The 20,110-nt window shown below is 37.1% G+C and overlaps 1 protein-coding gene across 8 annotated transcripts in view; it reads left to right on the top strand.

Annotated features, from left to right (window-relative positions):
- Positions 1–20,110, top strand: part of RAPGEF6 (Rap guanine nucleotide exchange factor 6) — a 159,978-nt gene that overhangs the window by 97,919 nt on the left and 41,949 nt on the right. For 5 of the 8 annotated variants that reach the window (XM_042449260.1, XM_042449261.1, XM_042449255.1 and 2 more), the window contains 9 exons: positions 3,279–3,387; positions 6,163–6,406; positions 7,978–8,135; positions 9,250–9,264; positions 11,914–12,154; positions 12,762–13,145; positions 14,054–14,265; positions 16,349–16,472; positions 17,277–17,300. In XM_042449260.1, the coding sequence (XP_042305194.1) occupies positions 3,279–3,387; positions 6,163–6,406; positions 7,978–8,135; positions 9,250–9,264; positions 11,914–12,154; positions 12,762–13,145; positions 14,054–14,265; positions 16,349–16,472; positions 17,277–17,300 (1,511 nt within the window). The remainder of the gene's footprint in view (positions 1–3,278; positions 3,388–6,162; positions 6,407–7,977; positions 8,136–9,249; positions 9,265–11,913; positions 12,155–12,761; positions 13,146–14,053; positions 14,266–16,348; positions 16,473–17,276; positions 17,301–20,110) is intronic. The other 3 variants (XM_042449256.1, XM_042449257.1, XM_042449258.1) reach the window with 3 other exon arrangements.

The following is a 20,110-nucleotide window of genomic DNA, read 5'->3' as shown; positions in this document are numbered from 1 at the left end:
AGAGAAATATATTTGGGTGTCATCAGCGTACTGATAACATCCTGCCCATGTCTCCGGATGATTTTTCCCAGCGGCTTCATGTAAATGTTAAACAGCATAGGAGACAATATTGCGCCCTGGGGTACACCAAATTTTATCTCTCTTTTAGAAGAGCAACTGTCTCCTAGCGCCACCATCTGGAATCTGCCTGAGAGGTAGGACCGGAACCACTGTAGAACAGTGCCTCCGATACCTAACTCTCTCAGGCGTTCCAGAAGGATACCATGGTCGATGGTATCGAAGGCCGCTGAGAGGTCTAAGAGCACCAGCAGGGTCACACTTCCCCTGTCGATGCCTAGACGGAGATCATCAACTAAGGCGACCAAGGCCGTCTCAACTCCATATCCTGCCCTGAATCCGGTTTGAAATGGGTCCAGATAATCAGCTTCATCCAAGACTGCCTGTAGTTGATTGGCGACCGCCCTCTCAATCACCTTGCTCAAGAATGGTAACAACGAGACTGGCCTATAGTTATTTCTATCCAGAGGGTCCAGGGAGGGCTTTTTTAAGAGTGGTCTGACCACTGCCTCCTTAAGACAAGAAGGCAGGGTACCCTCCCTGAAGGATGCATTGATTATATTTTTCAGCATCAGCCAGCCAGGATGGGCAAGGGTCAAGAGGGCAAGTCGTTTTTTTCAGACTACTAAGGAGCTTGTCCACGTCCTCAATACTTACCGACTCAAATTGATCCAGTCTAACAGTAATGGCAGAGGCGTTGGATGCCTCTCTCATTGCTTCTGACTTAAAGTTGGCATCCAAATCAGCTCTTATCCAAGAGATTTTATCTGTGAAATAATCATTAAAAGCATTACAGTAAGCTATGGTTGACTCTAATAGAGGGTTCTGGGTGGGAGGCAGTTGTGTTTAACTTCTTACCACCCTGAACAGCTCAGCTGGACAAGATTTCACAGACGCGATAGATGCAAAATAGAAAGATTTTTTGACTGCATCTATTGCCACTTGATAGGACCTAAGAAAAGTCCTATGAAGCATCTTATCAGATATGAGTTGAGATTTCAGCCAATGCTTCTCTAGTCGTTGTCCAACCCGCTTCATTTGTTTAAGCTCTTCAGTGTACCAAGGGTTACGGTTTTTAGTGGGTTGGAAAGGTTGCTTGGGAGCGATCATGTCTATAGCTCTGGTGATGTTGTTATTCCATAAATTAACCAGAACTTCAACAGAGTCACTGGCACTGCCAACCATAGAACCCCCTAGGGCTTCTTGGAACCTAATGGGTTCCATCAGCCTTCGAGGGCAAACCATTCTAATTGGTCCTCCACCCCTAGAGGGAGGAATAGTAGTCTTCAGACCAACCTTAACCAGGAAATGATCCGTCCATGATAATGCGGAGATACAAGTTATTTCTGCCCACGGATATGCCTGTTCAGTACAGAAGACCACATCAAAAGTATGACCTGTAGACTGTGGTTCCAGGAATTGCCCCTTAACCTGGAGGATGGCAACTGGAGAAGGCGCCCTCGGATCCAATAGATGTTGAGCCTACTAAGAGAAAGGCCAAGATCACTGTGATGGATATCATCGGTACTCCTGCTAGGAAGTCCAGGGATGGTGATAAGGTACTCCATCGGCCTTTAATCTGAACTGGTTCCATCAATGAGGAGCTCCAGAAGCACAGACACAAGAAGTAGTAGTTGAGGGAGCACTCTTCATCTAAACCTTCTTTTTTGACCCCAGTAGCTGAGTTTACAGCTGTAGCTTGAACATCGACTCCACTCTGAGAGGTTACATTAGACTTTAATTTTCCAGGTCTCCCTGGTGTCCCTATTGTCTGCCTCTCCACAGCACTCTTTGGTTGTTATAGAGATAATTTCTGTCCATCACAAGGGGTCAGATGACCATGTGGAAAGGGAGATCGACATGTTGCATACACATGTATTGGTGCTTATTGTTGACATAAATTGTTTCAGTAAAGTATTTTATTGTTTGCACTGACACTCCTGTCTCTTGCCTCCTCCCTTTTGGTAGCTTGCTAGTCTCCCAGTTGTGGAAGACACAGAGACCACAAAGAAGGAGGACAGGTTGCATACCTGTAACCGTAGTTCTTCGAATGGTCATCTATGAACTGATACAACTTTGCCCATACTCCCCTCATGTCATGCCAGTTCCCATGGATGATTGCATTGGTGTCCTATCAAACTGACAATTTCAACAGGAAGCCTCTTATAGAGGGCTGGCAGAGTTGGGTAGGGCTACCACCAAAATTCTATTTTAGAATGCACCACAGAGACTCTGCATACGTATGGGATAACCCAATTATTTGAGTTCACAGATGATCACTCGAATTACTACAGTTATAATAATGAAACCTGTCCTTTTTGGTTCTGGTTTGGAGTCAAAATGATTGTCCAGCTATAATTGGCCTTATTTGGATGTTGAATCTGTATTTGCTTTAACATTTTGTAAACTTGCTGGGAACAAGGTAGGATATCAGTGACTAAACAACAATATAGTAACCCTGGTAAATTTTTGATATCATTGTAGTTTCAATGAAAAAAATTAATCAGTTTGAAGACAGATCCTGTGAGCATGCAGTGTATTCATAAAGGCAAAAGCATGCTTTCATCATGATATTTTAAATGGATCTGGACTTGTGACAGAACATTTTTTCCAGAATATTATTAAAGAATAATTTTTTTTAGTGGTAATCGAAATTATTAACTGACACATTGTGAAAAAGCTGGGTTTTCTCATGAACTGTGATGGTAGTCAACTGGAAAAGAATCTTGATAGTAGAAGATGAACATGTACTTAACAATTACTTAAGCAATATCTTCTCTCCTGCCTTTGTCCCTCAATGACCATCAGCCATCATTTAAACAGTACGTGTTACCTCTTCACCATACCCATAGGTTTTGTATTTCTGTGGCTATTCATACAGTCTGACTATAAAGGTCCTTCATGGGCATCAGTTCACTCCATGCATCTGAGGAAGTTGACCAAGTTTACAAAAGCTTATTCTACAACTTCTTTCCACAGTTAGCCCCAAAGGTGCTACAAGATCCCTTTATGTACTTAACTGATATGAAAAAGAGAAAAACCCATGTCACACAAATTTTTAAAAGTATCAGTTCTATAACATGTAAAATATTTGAGAAACATAGCCTAAAATGTATGTGTAGAACTGAACTGCATTTTAAAATATTTGCATTAAGATTTCATTTTAGTAATAAAATAATTTTAAAGTATAATTTTGGGTATGTTTTCCTGTTATCTTGAAGGTAATGGAAGTAAATGGCCAAAACTTTGAGAATATTACATTTGCAAAAGCTACTGAAATCCTGAGGAACAATACTCATCTTTCCATCACTGTAAAAACAAATATTTTTGGTGAGTAACACTGTATAAATAATAGTTTTCAAGGGTTAACCATAGGAGTGCTTTAAGTACATCTAAAGACTTCGTTGGACAGTGAAGAAAACTAACAGTAAGAAACTCAACTCATTTAAAATGTGGTGCTAGAGGAGAGGTATTATGGATATCACTTTACTGATACGACTGCCAAAATGACACATAAATGGGCCTGAGAACATTTAAAACCTGAGAGCTTACTAGAAGCCAAAATGGTTAAACTGAAGTTTTTGTACTTTAGACATATGAGTTGATGTGTCTCATTTGGAAAAAATGATAGTGGTCTGTAAAGTTGAAAATAGCAGGAAAAGAGGAAGGCTAAACTACAGGTTGATTTATCCAATGAAGAAAGCAACAGCTGTGAGTTTGCAAGATCATAGTAGGTCTTTTAATAACAAGGTTTTGGAAGTCTCCCATTCATAAGATTGTCATAGTCCAATGCCAACTTGACAATACAAATTTGGTGAATATATTGAAATTTCAGGATTTCTTTCCATTAAGGGGAGGAGTTATGTGTACTGGGCTACTTTGAATGGCTAACATTCACATTTGCTTTATTTCAATGGGTGATCCCTATTTGTGGCTGGTGTTAGGCATAGGAGGCTGCTGTTTCAGAACTGATCACATTATATGTCTATTGCCCCATCTCAAAAGCCTACATAAAATTCTATATTTTGTCTACTGTGGTACATTAAAATATTACGATGTTTATACAGAGGTATACATCAGAAGAATACATCATAGGGCCAGTTACAGTAAGCATTCATAGTGTAGTCCAACAGTAACTGGGACATTATCTTTGGACGTCCTTTGGACTGATCTCTCTTCGTTTGAACGTTGTGTTCCCTCCTTTCTGTTTTATCACAGAACCACATAAGTTAAGCTGGTCTTAAGAATGTTTTTCATACTTCTGGTAACATTAATGAGGTCTGGATATGATGCAAGCACACGCTTGGAAATAAATATTTGAAAGGCAAACCTTGGTTGAAATGATCACTGTAATTTGAAATAATATTTTTACATGAATAGTTTATTTGCAGCTATGTAGGAAAGTAAGACAGAGAGAGTGTGTGTGTGCACACACGCACTAACACCCACACACTCCTTTCCGCTTCCCTCTTGTCACACATCATCGTCATCAGATCAGAGGCTGGTTCTAATACATACAGTGGGACCTTGTTATCCACAGGGGTTTGGTTCCAGGATCCTCCGTGGATACCAAAATCTGTGGATGCTCAAGTTCCATTAAAAATAATTGCCGAGCAAAATGGTGTCCCTTATATCAAATGGAAAATCAAGGTTTGCTATTTGGAATTTATACTTTTTGGAAACATTTTCAAGCCATGGAATCTGTATATAAAAATACATGAATAAGGAGGGCCAACTGTATTTGCAAAAGCTGTAATACATAGATAGAGATCCTGATACAACACACACAACCTTATTGATCAATTTAAAAGTTTTCGTGTTTCTAATTGATGTTTTACCTTTAAAGTATTTGCCTTGTCTGCTGTTGACAATTTCTTGACATTGATGAAGTCCTTAGCAGGAATTTTTTTGCTGATTTTTTTCCCCAAAAATGAAATTGTTTATTCCTTTAATTCCACATTATTTAAGGTGCTCTATTGCTGTATTTTAATTTCCTCCGAAAAGCATCTATCATACAGCTGTAGGCTGAGGCAAAGTCATGCAGCTCAAATTGATCTGCTATTGATGCATAACTTGAACTGTCTGTTTAGGGAGCAAAAATGTGAGTAATCAATATTTTTGTTCTTTTTGGTCTGTTAGAATAGGTGAAAAAATTGAATCACAGAATGTAACACAACCTTAGTATTCTCCCAGCAGCTTTTAGATGTACAAAAGAATTTTTGGAAAAGTTAAATCACATATATTATCTCAGTTTGTCTTCATAGAGATGTCTGATATATAATGACTAGAATCCAAACAGATCTTTCCTACCAAGTTCCCATATAGTTTTGGGAAAAATACATTCCATAAGGCATGAGAGGTTTTCATCAGAATGGAAACTAAACAATATTATATCCATTGCTTTTACTCCAAACCTCTTTGGACCCAAACTGGTATTTCTTTAGTTGGATAAAAGTGATATATTTGAAATAACAAATTGGGTTTAAGACTGTATCAAATACTTTTTCTTATAAAATAAAGTAGTTTGACCACAACTCACCACAGAATTTGCCTTCTAAAGGATAAAGTAGAGAAGGAAGGTTAATGACTAATGGGCAAGGATGGAACTAAGTGTCAAAAAACAGACCAGATGTGAAACAATGAAATTGTTGTTCCATAGGATTTCCAGCCAGACTATAGTGAGAACATCTGCATTTTTCCAAACTGGCTGAGATTTTAGCATGAAAACACCACATGTGGATTATCTTTCAGATGTTTTCAGTTTAGAGATTATTACATCTGCCTCAAATTGATGTTGTCTTAGAGCAGAACACATAGAGATTTTTTTTAAAAAAAAATCTTGCACAGATATGCATTAAAATATCACTCTTTTAGCTTTCTGTGTATTTTTAAATGTGCTTTGTTAAGCTACTACATATGCTTTTTAAATCTAAGTGTAATTCTTGCCATTGAAGTATTAGCAAACATGTATTTCATTAGTTGTAAGTTTGGATCCTAAAAAGTAAAAGTACCTTAAAAGAAAGTGGTTAACATGTCATTTTTAAGGTTCAGTAAAATTTTTAGTGTGTTAATGAATTTTCAAAACATTGGCATTTCTTTTTTCAGTGTTCAAAGAGTTGCTTAATAGGATAGGGCAAGAAAAAAATGGCATTCCACATATTCCCAAAATAGCAGAAAAGAAGAATAATCGATATTCCATTCCTGATATTCCTGGAGATGTGGAACAGATGTTTCCACGTGAGAAAGGGAACAAGAAAATTAAAGCGAATACTGTGTCTGGTGGAAGAAACAGAATCAAGAAAATTTTAGACAAGACTCGATTTAGCATCTTGCCTCCAAAGCTGTTTAGGTATGAAAAAATATTAACATACCATGTTTTATAAGTTGAGGTAATTATTTGACTTGGATAAAATTTAGTTCTAGTAAGAAAACTACTATCAGTTTAGTCTTCCTTTACCTTTTCTTTTTTTAATATAAAATTTCTGCAGTTGCTAAATGAAAAATGTGTTTGTTATTCCCTTCATGTCTTGTTGTTATCAAGATTGACAGTTCTCATGCTGTTTCAATCACATGTGGTGTCACTAGCAAGCTGGCAAGGCATTTCTTATACAGTATGCCAAATGGAATTTCTGGCCTTCAAAATTCTCTTGAAATTTGACTAGCTCAGCTCTAGGTAAAAGCAAGTCGTTTCCTTCATACTTGCAGGCAGTTTTATTTTTTCCACCTGTGCTGAACCAGAGAATGCAAGAGGGTTATTGTTTGATTAGAACTTGGAAACCATTCATTCATTCATTCATTTTTGACATAAAACAGTTTTACTCACATATCTGGTGTATAGGCACAGCTTTATGGTAAAGATAAAATAAGTATAAGTTCAACATGTTACTTTTAAAAAGGCATTTAGAAGAAAAATGGTTTGTCAGTTGGTCAAAAGAAACATTCTTAATATATCTATCTCTATATATAATCCTTATTAATTAGAAAAAATCATTAAAAACAAAACAAAAACAGGATCTTTTATTTATGAGGGGTAATGTTCACACAAGCTCAGAAAATGTTTTTTCAGCCTTTTTGCTTACTTTTTTTTTTTTTTTTTGGAATTGTGGTTTAAAAATATTTTTCCAAACTCTGTTTTTCATATATACATCATAACCCAAAGTTCCACAAGTAAAAGGCTTTTTCAAGTATGTGTCACAGACCTTTCTACACAAATACTGTCTCCACCTATGCACTTTATTCATATGTTGTTGTTTGTTACTACTTGATAAAAGCATTAGGGTTTTCCTGTCATCTGTATTTTTCTTTCCTTTATTGAAAGTCTTTCTTGTAGATCTGCAAATCCATATGAAAGCTCGTATGCTATTTGAATAGTTCCTAGCTGTTCATTGGATAGGAGCAAAATAAGAATTTTACAACTGTTGTTTAGTTTCTAGTACCTTCAGCATGGAACTTGTCACTGGTTTTGCTTCACATATGTAGAATAATAGCCCTATTCAGGTGTGATTTAAAGTTTTTACTTGAACATGTGATTTAGGATGAGGATGAGGACATTCTATTCTGAATCAGATCCCACCTCTTGATATCATATATGTTAATCAATCCCTCTTCCAACCTCTTGCAAAAAATTGCAAGATGGAGGATTTGTCCTGATGTGGGCCAGAGCCATGAGCTATTGGCATTTCCTCTCATTTGGAAACTGCTGCATATAGTTGCATGTGTGAAGGCCTTTCCCTGCAGATTTTCTCACTGTATCCAGAGACACCTGGGCAGCTGCATAGAGTTCATGGTGCCAGGTGTAGGAGTACTCAGTGCAGCTTCATCCCAACCCATGAGTTCAAGTGAATAGTTTATATCAGACCAGAACAAAGCTTATACGTCTGTGTTATCTAAATACAAGCAATTGTTAAAATTCTCTTACAGTGATGGTAGTGTAAGTCAGTCACAAGATGACAGTATTGTGGGCACAAGACAATGCAGACACAGTTTGGCAATTATGCCTATTCCTGGCACACTTTCCTCCAGCAGTCCTGATCTCTTGCAGCCTACAACCAGCATGTTGGATTTTTCTAATCCTTCAGGTAAAGTAAACTGTCTTTCCAGATGTATCTTATAATGTCGCCTATGTTATTTAAACATATCAGATTTTAGTGGCTATGTTTCCAAGAACATTTTTGTAGCCAGTACAGAAGTTTCATATATGGCTGGGTGTCAACAAGTCCAGTCTAGTTATGACCTTTTACTTTGAGGTACACTTAAATATTTGTGCACACCAGCACCATTTCATTTCCCTTGAGTGTGTCAAGAAATGTGAACACTTTCCTGTTCAAAGGAAAAAAGCCTGAAGTCCTTTTGTCCACCGAGCCTGTCTGTAGGGACCACAGAATTTAGAATTACGGCTAGTGGGGCAAGCTGGTGCATTTAGAGTTATGTTTTCATAGCTGCTATGTTCTTTGGCATATACAGTTTGTAAAGTCTGAAAGAAACAGAACAGAATGTAACAAGTGCCCCAATCACTAATGTATTAAATGATCCGGGGTGCCTTCTGTTGCAATAGAGTATGTTATGTCTGAGGGTCCTTTACAACATAAGAAGATTTTTTTTCTAACAGAATGAAGGCTACTATCAATCACACTTGTTAATTACACAGGATCCTTTGTTCTCATGATTGCTGTAGATTATTCTTAATTTAACTCCTCTGATGGATTGAAGCGAACCTTGAAACAAACCAAGCATCCATCCATACTTTTAATTAGCAAACTGTATATCCATTTGTTCTTTACCCATAGTCACTTCTGACTTAAGAAACTCATCCCTGTTTTTAAAAACCTATAGATTTATAGTATGGCATTACAAACACACCTGTCTTGTTGCAAAACTAAATCGGGCCCAGGCCTCTTGAAAAGAAAAGCAAAATAAACTCTGGGATGCTATCCCCTATTTACATTTTTAGCTTAAGTATGGATTCAAACACACCCTTATTGTTTTGTTTATGTTCACAAAACAGCTTAAGTAGCAACTTCTACAGATTTCAGTTTCTTTTATATACTTAGTTAATATTACAGATACTACTCAGATTGATTTTAGTAGGAGGGAGATTAAATAGTTTTTTCCCTCAGATCTGCAAGTATGTAGCATTTAACTCATACTGTCAGTGTCTGATTCTTGACTTTGTCCTCCTTTTTCATCCTGCAGCCGTTGGTTTTTACTGTAAGTATCCCAATTAATGACAACCTGATAATCTTTCATGTATTTTATTTTCAAACAAATAGGGGTTATTTTTTAAAAATCCTGTTTCAATGTTAATATTTCATTCAATAGTCATAATAGTAAAACTAATTTTGCATAATTATAACCAAACCTGCCTCATTCCATTATCCGATTTCATGATACAGTGGTACCTCGGGATACGAAATACCCAGGTTACGAAATTTCCGGGATACGAAAAAATCCCATAGGAAATAATTGTTCCGGGTTACGAATGTTTTTTCGGGTTACGAAAAAATTTTTGGTGCTTTTCGGCGCTATTTCACACGGAATCGCGGCTTTTCCCCATTAGCGCCTATGGCATTTCGGCTTACGAAGGCTTTTCGGGTTACGAAAGCGGCCGCGGAACGAATTAATTTCGTAACCCGAGGAAGCACTGTATATGCATCAGGCTGTATAAAAATTATTTTGTTGCTCTACATGTATTAGCCCGCACATGCTCTAAATTATTGCTCCTACAAAGGGTTGGAGGTGGCTGATCCTAGTTATATTTTTTTTTAAAATGCATTTTTCAAGGAAGAGTTTTATGGAGCCAAAGGTGGTTCATCAGAGTACCAAAGGTACATGAGGGAAACAGTGCCTAGTGGTAACTTATTCAGGTGAACATAGAGATAGAAAAATGTGGTTGTAATAGAGTGAATGATGAATAGTGACTGCTAATGACTGGAACTATTCTCCATGCTTGACCATACTGTTCTTGCTGCTGATGTCTACTTTGGCTATACTTGATAAAGATTCATCTATTAGATCAGGCAAGGTGTAGTGCTTAGAATATCTAAGGCCCAAAACAGAGGGGCCAAATGAAGTGGCTTCCAGCTGCTTTGGGGGTGTGGCGTTTACATGACGCATACCCCCAAAGCAGCCTGAAGCCACTCCAGTGATCCTTTGGACCAGAGCAAAAAGGAACCAGGATAGTCCAGCTCCTGGCAGCACAGCTTGGGTCCTGTGGTGGCAACCCGCTTTGGGAGTCGCTTCTTCACACTTGCCTGTTCTGGGCCTAAGGGACAAAACAGATCACCATAAAAACTCCTGGCTTCCAGCTGGCTTGGGGGTGTGTTGTAGAGATGACACTTGCCCCCAAGATGACCGGAAGCCAATTTCAAGCTGCCTAGATGTGGATTGGCTTCTGGGTGCTTTGGTGGTGTGGCATTCACACGCTGCACGTCACCAGAGGGGCTTAAAGCCACCCAAGGGCCACAGCAGGTGAGAAGAGATGCCTTTTTGACAGCCCAAAAAGAAGTGGCTCTTTCTAGGTGGATTGGGGCTGCGGCATGTGGTTGCCGCGGCTCCAATTTGCCTTCGGAAGGGGCAGTTTGAATCTGTCCCTTTGGGGCAGTCTATTTTGCCCCTAAGTTAGGCTGGAGGGACCCAGATTGAACTCTTCCATCAGCAAAAAGTTCACTGGGTGGCATTGAGCCATCTGCTGTCTCTCACCCAAACCCTATTTCACAACATTACTTTGAGGATGGAATCAGTTGAACAATAATATTCTCTACCATGAGCTTTATTTAATGAAAGAAGATATACATTTAATGCAGTGATTTCTAGCCTCCATAAATTGGACTAAAACTGCCATTATTCCTGACAACCTACAGGGATCCAGTGGGTAGATCTAATGAGCTCAGAGTGTCTCTTGTGCATAAAGAAGGAACGAGAGGGGGGATTTGTACCTATTTATCTTTGCAGGCCATGTCCAGACATGTTCAGAGTGTATCCCAACCTTCTGTAATGTCTTTTCAGATGCTGACAGGAAAAGAGAAATTGGCAAAATTCACTCCTCTACTTTGTCTAACCACAGGGGCGGCAACTCTGGCCCTCTGGATACCTTTGGCCTACAGCTCTCATCAACTGTAATCACCATAGGCAATGGTAACAGATTATGAGAACTGCAGCCTTGCTTCACCCCAGATCTGGATCCCCCCCAGCAGGATCACATCACACAATTGGATCCACAATAACTCTGGATCCAAATCTATAAATAAATAATACATGTGTGATATGAGGTTGTTACTCTGATCTTCAGAATTCATTTATTGATTCCTTTTGATATTTTATCTTTCAATGACAGGAGGATTTATAAGAAGGAAATGAGTATGTGATCATTTCAATCATATGGCTGTACAGTTCTAATCCTGTGTACATGCATGCGTTTGTAGCAATAGTTCTTAACACAGAGTGGTTTGTGACAAGAAAAATGAATCAGTAAACTGAATTTGAAGCTTTTTGGTCATAATCCACACCTCTCATCCACTAGTTATTTCCTAAATCATTGGTGCATTATATATATTATTGAAGGTGTAGGACAAAAAGTTATGTTTAATCAGTGAGTGCACAAAGGATCAAAAACTTAAAAGTAGTCCTATGTCTATAGAATTCTCTGAGACATTCTCAGAGAAACAACAAGTCCCAGTGCTCTAGCTAAACACAGAATAATAGACTTGTGCTTACATAAGTATTGTGACTTATTTTTCATATAATGAATGGGAAATGAACATTTATAGATTATTGTTTAAACCCAGAATTCCTTACAGTATTTTATCCATTCAGGGGGAAAAACTTTTATATTTCTTATGTGTTTTGTTTTAAATCCAGACATTCCAGATCAGGTTATAAGAGTTTTCAAAGCTGATCAACAGAGTTGTTACATTATTATCAGCAAAGACACTACAGCAAAAGAGGTTGTGAGCCATGCAGTGCATGAATTCAATTTGGTAGGCGCCCCAGAGACATATTCTCTGTGTGAAGTTTCTGTGAGTCCTGAAGGAGTTATCAAGCAGAGAAGGCTTCCTGATCAATTCTCAAAGTTAGCAGACCGAATTCAGCTCAATGGGAGGTAAGTGTGTTCATTTACTTTTGTTTTAAAGTGACAAAGAAGGAAGAAAATAAAGAAAACAGAGATGCCTCCAAAGTGTGTGTATGTGAGTGAGAGAGAGAGAGAGAGAGAGAGAGAGATTTATTTCTTCTGATAGAACAAAACCTCTAAGGTTTATATAAGAATTATGATACCAGTAAATACAGAGCCAGTGTGGTATAGTAGTTTGAGTGTTGGATACGATTGTGTAGACCAGGGTTCAGATACCGATTTGGCTATGGAAACCCAAAAGGTTACTTTGGACAGGTCACACACTCAGCAAACCACCTCTGGTTACACCTTGCCAATAAACCGCTGTGATAGGTTCCCCCTAGAGTCACCATAAATTGGAAACAACTTGAAGGCACACAAAAATAAACAAATACAGTAATATACTGAATCTGTCAATAAAGCTGATGATGCTCTTTTGTAGATAGTAAAGCTCAATGTTTTATACTGAGAACATTTATAAAAAGTAGAGATTTGTGATAAAAATAGAATTTTGTTTTAATATTTTCAGCCATGTTGCTACCTTTTCTGTGTTGTATTAAGAGTTGTTTAATATCTATTTCTTTAACTGTGCTTTTAGGTATTATCTTAAAAATAATATGGAAACAGAGACTTTGTGCTCAGATGAAGATGCTCAAGAATTGCTTAGAGAAAGCCAGATTTCCCTCTTACAGTTGAGCACTATTGAGGTAGCTACTCAGCTATCAATGAGAGACTTTGAATTATTTCGGAATATTGAGCCTACTGAATATATTGATGACCTATATAAACTTGAGTCTAAAACAGGAAATGCTAACCTGAAACAGTTTGAGGATGTTATTAATCAAGAGACATTTTGGGTTGCCACGGAAATTTTATCTGAACCAAACCAGCTCAAAAGGATGAAGATTGTGAAACATTTCATAAAAATAGCTCTTCATTGTCGAGAATGCAAGAATTTCAACTCTATGTTTGCTGTTATAAGGTAGATTTTTCTCTTTTGATGGAGTTAATAGAAAGAGTTAATACTGTTAATAGAGTAACAGAAAATATAGAATTTAACTGAACTGCTTTTGGGTCACTTGAAGATCTAAGTCTTAATTGAATAGTTATGAAGAGACTGGAGATAGCTTAATAAATATGTAATATATAATTAGTTGAGGTTTAGAGGCAAAAAATAAACGATGACATTATTACTGTGTAGTTAGTGTAATGGGATAGGAGTGTGTTAATGTATTTGTAACCTAAAATCATAAAGAATCAAAATTACCGTATTTTATTTTTCTTCCCTATAGTAATGGTATTTAGATTTGATGGTTTTCATTTTGTGAGAATGTCCTGACTTTGTGATTTCATCCCCCAACCTACTTTTGTTGCTAAAGTGTGAATTTACACTGCAGAATGGAAGAGGCATGGAGAAAGACTAAGTGCATAATGCTGGTCCCAAATGTGCAATTTTGTTTAAGCACGTTCTTGATGTAGAAATAGAAGGGTTCAAAAGATTCAGAGCATCTTCCTGAGCAGTTTTTCTGCTCAGTTGAAAAGCTGAATGGAAATGAGCAATATTCAGCAGAAATGTATACAGTCAGCTTTCTATAGCCACAGATTCAACCATCCATGGATTGAGACTATTACACACAAATACACACACACACACACACACACACACAGAGAGAGAGAGAGAGAGAGAGAGAGAGCAAACCTTGATTTTGCCATTTCCATGGATTTTGGTTTCCACGGTGGGTGGGGTTTCCTGGAACTAAATCTCAGCAGATACTAAAGGCTTACTGTTTAAGCCTTGTCAAAATCCTGGTTTGTTTTAAAGTTGTCAGGATTTCTGAAATGTAATTGTTGCTCTGTCATAGCTGATAATGCAAACAATTACTCTTACAGTGGTCTTAATCTAGCACCAGTTGCTCGACTTAGAGGTACTTGGGAAAAATTACCAAGCAAGTATGAAAAACACCTCAGAGACCTTCAAGATCTTTTTGATCCATCTAGAAATATGGCAAAATATCGCAACATCCTTAGCAGTCAGAGCATGCAACCTCCAATTATTCCCCTCTTTCCTGTCGTCAAGAAAGACATTACATTTCTACATGAAGGTATGAGATAACGTATTGGACCACATATTAATGGGGTCTTGATTAATAGGATGAATTTTAGTTACAGTCGTCGATACATCTAGATATGCTGATAAACATACCATGAATAATCCTGAAGTGAATTAATTTCTGATGCAGCCCATCTCTGCACATGGCAACAATAATTTAACACTTCAAAAGGATACTGTACCAATACTGTAATATTGGTTTAAAACATATTTTAAGTTTTTATTATGATTTTTTTTAAAAAAATTATTTAATGATGGTCAGTAGCTGATTTTAGCATGTCATGGCTTTCCTCCTGTTAAATAAAACGGTTATCTCCCTTCTTCCTTCATTTTTATAGCAATAAAATGCATCCTGAAAGCTAAATGTATAGTCCTTGAATGCAGCCTATGGATCTATTGCAAAGTTTCTGTCACATCCTTTACATCAGGGGTAGGCAACCTTTTTAACCTGGGGGCCAGGTTGCTGTCCCTCAGACAACTGGGGGGCCGAAGCCAAAAAAAATTAATTTTTGAAAAAAATTAAATTATAGAAATAAACCAGGACAAATGTAGGACAAAATTTTCAAATGGAAGACACTTTTTTTAAAAAAATGGAGGACACGTGAAAAAATTTGCAGATTTTAAAAAAAATGTTAATATAAATGCATGTTTCTGAGGCTTCTATAGACAATTGCCCCCCAAAGGCCCCAGCGGCAATCGGCGGCAGGACCGGGCTGGGGCCGGTCCCAAGGCCTCGCTGGGCCGCATCCGGCCCGCGGGCCGCAGGTTGCCTACCCCTGCTTTACATCACAGCCTCATTTATCATATACAATTTCACGATAGACAAGTGGCACGATTAACAATTTTCTATAGTTCTCCTATCTTGCCTGTTGGCTAGTAATGCTGATATCTTTTAGTAGCAAATATCCAACAGAATCTGACCTCTTGGAATTCATTGAAACTCTGGCTTTTGATTCTAGGATGTGAAGAGTAATAACTTAAAATCAAATGGTATTAAAGTACATACGGACAGGACAGGGAAAGGAGAAAAGTTTGATGTAGTCATGTTTTCCAAAAAACATGAGGCTTTTCTACTTGCATTGTTACCTGTTCTGTCACTCTCTGTGTTCTTTACCTTTTTAAAAGGATCTTTCTCCTTCCCTTCCTCATTTTACACTACATCTTGGCTGCATCCACACTGCAAAAATAATCCAGGTTGACACTGCTTTAACTACCATGGCTCGATGTTATGGGATTCTGGGAACTACAAATTACAAATACTTGGATTCCATAGGATGGAGCCATGGCAGTTAAAGTGGTGTCAAGCCTGATTATTTCTGCAGTGTGGATACGGCCCTTTCTTCAGTATGCAGAATGTGTAGTACTTCCTTCCATAACACTGATCTTAAAACCAATGCTTCACCATTTTGTAAGAAAGAAACACAGGAGGACACAAAAGAAGAAAAGTATAGGAAGAGATGGCTAAATGCAAAGAGACCAAGTGCCCTATATTATTAACTGCTTTAAGAAAGACGAGTTGTAACATGCTGTCCTACCAATTATACCTGTCATAAGTCCCTCTTTGTATAACTAATAAGGTAGAAAAACTCTATCCTTTCAGTTTATCACTTCACTTCTCAAAAACTGTGAGAACATAAGTAAAAAATTAAAAGTGGATTCCCATTTTGTAGATAAACTTTGCATGGGTCTGAAAGAGTTGACAGCTGTGGTGAGAATACATTATTTTGTCCTTGCCTGAATTAAAAGGTAAAACCATTTTTAAACAGTAATAGCTTTGTTGCCATCATTTTCACGACCTTTTCATTGTTGAAAAATCAAAGTGAACATAGTACAGTTGTTACATTTCCTTCCTGCTGACAGCTGCCACTATAAAACAGTTGAGTGAAAATAAAGTTAGTGTTTGTACTGAGTTTTGACTGACACCTGTATTCTACATTACATCTTCTTGTGCTTTTGACTGATGCTTGAATTCAAGACCTTTGGCATTTGATGATACATTGTGATATATGAGAATAATAATGTGTCATTTGCAGAAGTATTTTGAAAGTCTTTTTGCACATATTTTAATTATGTAGGAAATGATTCAAAGGTGGATGGTTTGGTAAATTTTGAGAAACTCAGAATGATTGCCAAAGAGATTCGTCAAGTCATCAGAATGACTTCAGCTAACATGGATCCTGCTGTGATGTTCAGACAAAGGTATGACATTTGAAAGAAAAATGAGGGTGGAGTGGATCAGGCAACAATAAATGTACATTTACGTCTTTATATTTTGTTTAATTTCATTGTTGGCTAGCATTTATCATTGGAAAGTGAATGTGAAATGAATGTAGATGTTTCTGTTAATGCTATTTCCAGTGCTAAAAACCCATATAGATAAACACTATTTAAAAACAACACCGTTCAACAGAGGCATGTTTCCTTTTACGAGATCCTTAGTTTATGCAGGATGTAAGTATTAGGAGAGTTAAAACTCCTAGTCATATTTAAGTCAAAGCAATTTGGCAGCTCATTTTCATTTTGGCATTAAAAATGTGACCCAGTATATTTTTAAAATGGAATGATCATGGTTAAAAGTTTACTGCAATATGATCAGTGCTAAGGTACAGGTTATAATTAATTACTTTGTCCTTGGGATAGATTCCAAAAACCTATCTAAAATATAAATAGAGAAAGGAATTATTCTTTTTAAAAAATCTGCAAACTTAACTGGAGCCACTCCTCCCTACCTAACTAGAGGTCTTACTCCCAAACATGATTTTTTGAATCCCAGCCCTTTTGCTGTGTGTGTTTCTGTATTCGCCGTGTGTTGTAATACGTTTTGTCTCTGTTTTCCATAGTAAAAATTATGTCACTGTTTTGAGGAGTGTTTTTACCTGATTGAAATTTTCATTCCTCTTTTTTCTGTCTTCATCCTTTTCCTTTCTGACTTTCAACTGTGATTTTCCCCCTTTGCTTTTCTTTTTAAATACATGCTTCATTGTATATGGCTCTTGCTTACAGGAAGAAGAGATGGAGGAGTTTGGGGTAAGTGTAGAGATTAATGCAACTAAGAATTTTTAAAAAGTTATGCAACTTTTAACATACTGCATCCTCATTAGTGCATGCACCTAAACAAGAGCATGCATTTTATTAACCCTGCAGTGATTGTTTCTAAATATTTCCAAAATGAAGGGAGTTAGTGCCATGCTGGTAACATGGATCCTAGAAGAATCTGACTGCACTCATATTTTGTATTATTGAAAACTAATTATATACAAGTTGTTGATTTTTCCCCATTTTAACATGTTTTGAAATTAAACCAGCTCAAGCTCACATTGTGTAATTTAATTGTCAGCTAATCCTTTGAGTGTCAGCTACAGCCTTTCTAAAAAAAATGTCTGTACATGGACAAATAGAAGGTGTAATGGATATCTACTCCATTCCAACCAAACTCATAGATGAACTCCATACTTGTAACAGATTTATATTGTAAATCTAGCTGTCTAGTTGAATTCTCTCCACTTATAATGTGGAGGTACATGGAGGTTCCTAGAAGCCATAGTATTCTATCACCAACAGGTGCCCAGAGGCATTTGAGCAGCCTGCAGCCTGTGTACAAGGGTGTGTCTCTGTTGAAAATGTTTCTGCAAAGGGCCTTATTTCCACTGCTCAGGCCAAATCCATGCATGGTGATAATGCATTGTGCTTGTTAGCACTAGAAGCCTGGTTTCAGGTTCAGGTATGGCCATTCTAGCCATGGCTGTGATGGAAATGGGCTTGCCAAGATCCACAAAAATTCCAGAAAATCTTTCTAGATCCTTTCCCTAAAAGGATAATGAAAATAAATCCCAGTATTGATAGAATTATGCAGCAATGATTTGCATGCCAAATCTTTAAAACCCTTAGTTTGCATAGGAGGGATAAATTAGTTTCTATGATTTGTATATATTGATTGAGTCAGGAAGCAAAGTGTCAATTTGTTCCTTCCTTTTCAATGGGTAGCATAGATTAAATTATATATCTATACATTTTGTAGATGTATTGAGTAATGCTGTGGTTAGTTATCTGTATCTTTTATACTCCAGCCACTTTGATGTCCTGACACAGTAATTTTCTCCTGCCTCTTGACAAAGAGTGGCTTCAGTTCAGGGATGAATGTGACATGAAAGGTTTGATATATGAGATCCATATTCATTTTAGTCATGGGAGTAAGTCTAGTCACAGAAAGTGCCATACACTGAATGGTTCCTTAAGGAATAGAAAACTATTCTAAGCCATCCCTGTAGTACATATTGATTGCTCAGACCTCAGACCATATCACTTGATCACAGTGGATTTCTGTGTGCACAGCTTTTAGGTATGCCTAACATATTCATACTACTTTGAGTGCATTATTCACATCATATAAAACCCTGAACAAGTGAAGACATAGCTGAAGTTAGATCATATTACTGGGATACAGAATCTGTAGAGAAGTAAATTTTGATTCTTTTTTCCTTTAGCTAATATGTCAAATATTTTTTGTACAAATAGACAACGGTGTCTTTGAGCTGTTTTGAACTATAGATCCCATCTGCCTGTGGCTTCTGGAATGTTTCAAGTTACTTTCTCATGCTTGATAGCAGTCTGTAGAAATCAGTTCTGATTCCCAGAACAAACAACTTTTAGATTTCCAGTATTGTTAAGAGGTGGTAAAGGAGGGAGCCACTGAATAACATTTGGTTTAGATTAAGAAGGGCAGTCTTGTCCAAATAAAGGAGGAAAATTTATTTTCTTCTTCCATATATTATGTTTAAACTTTTGCTTGAGAAAATTGAAAAAAAAAATGTGCTAATACTATAAAGGTAAAGGTATTCCCTGTTGACAAGGTTGTCATGTCATGTCCGATCATAGGGGGTGGTCAGTTATGATTAGACATTCATGTCAAGGGACTACCTTTACCTTTAGGGAGTTTTTATTTGGCAAAGTATTAAAAATAATTCCAGTGTATCTCATACCAAAGCCACCAAGTGGGATGGCATTAGTACCCCAAATGCTATTATTTACATAGCTTCTCTGTCCGTCTCATGTTTTGTGAATATTATGGAACTTTCCTATATTCAATATGTGCAGCATTTCGAGCCTGTTATTGATCTGATATCAACAGATTGGTGATACAGTCTTCTTAATTTTGTGAATTTCTTTTTATCTGAACCCATTATTCCTATATGTTTATTAATTTGACTCACTTTTCAAAAAACCCTTTCCTTTAAGACCTCAAGTTTTTATGTGCTCTACTTTCGGGTAACTTGCTATATCTATAATGAAGTACTTTGGCACATATAACATATGTCTGTTGGATTATTGCAGAACTGAATGAAATGGTTCTGTGATTAAAACAGAATCAGCTTCTTTAAAAAAGAACATGCTGTGGCTGATATGTCTTTCTGTATCAAATGTCTCTGTTGAGGGGATGGTGAAATATGTAAGAATATCAAAATTGATATATACTATCTGCTGCCATTCATCAAGTGCTCAGTAATCCTTATGTGCTCAGAGGTTTGAAATAACAGTAGTTCTTAGAACTGAATTTTGTTCATGAAACGGGGGTATATTCAGATATATTAAAATAGAATTATTGTAAGATCCTTGACAAGAAAGAAGTCTGTTGATACACAGAATTTTATCAGCTTTTATGAGATATATAGCAGACTCATTTCTAATAATAATAATAATAATAATAAGGCTTCCTAAGCTTACACATTATCCAGTCAGAAACTTTCACAGGTCCTGTCTACATCATAATATTTACATCTGCTACTCAATTTCCTAACTGTCCCTGGTTTGTTTTCTATTAGTAAATATACTATTACTTT

This window comes from Sceloporus undulatus, chromosome 2 (genome assembly GCF_019175285.1).
Source record: "Sceloporus undulatus isolate JIND9_A2432 ecotype Alabama chromosome 2, SceUnd_v1.1, whole genome shotgun sequence".
Lineage (NCBI taxonomy): Eukaryota > Metazoa > Chordata > Lepidosauria > Squamata > Phrynosomatidae > Sceloporus > Sceloporus undulatus.
This window is presented reverse-complemented; position numbering and strand designations above follow the sequence as displayed.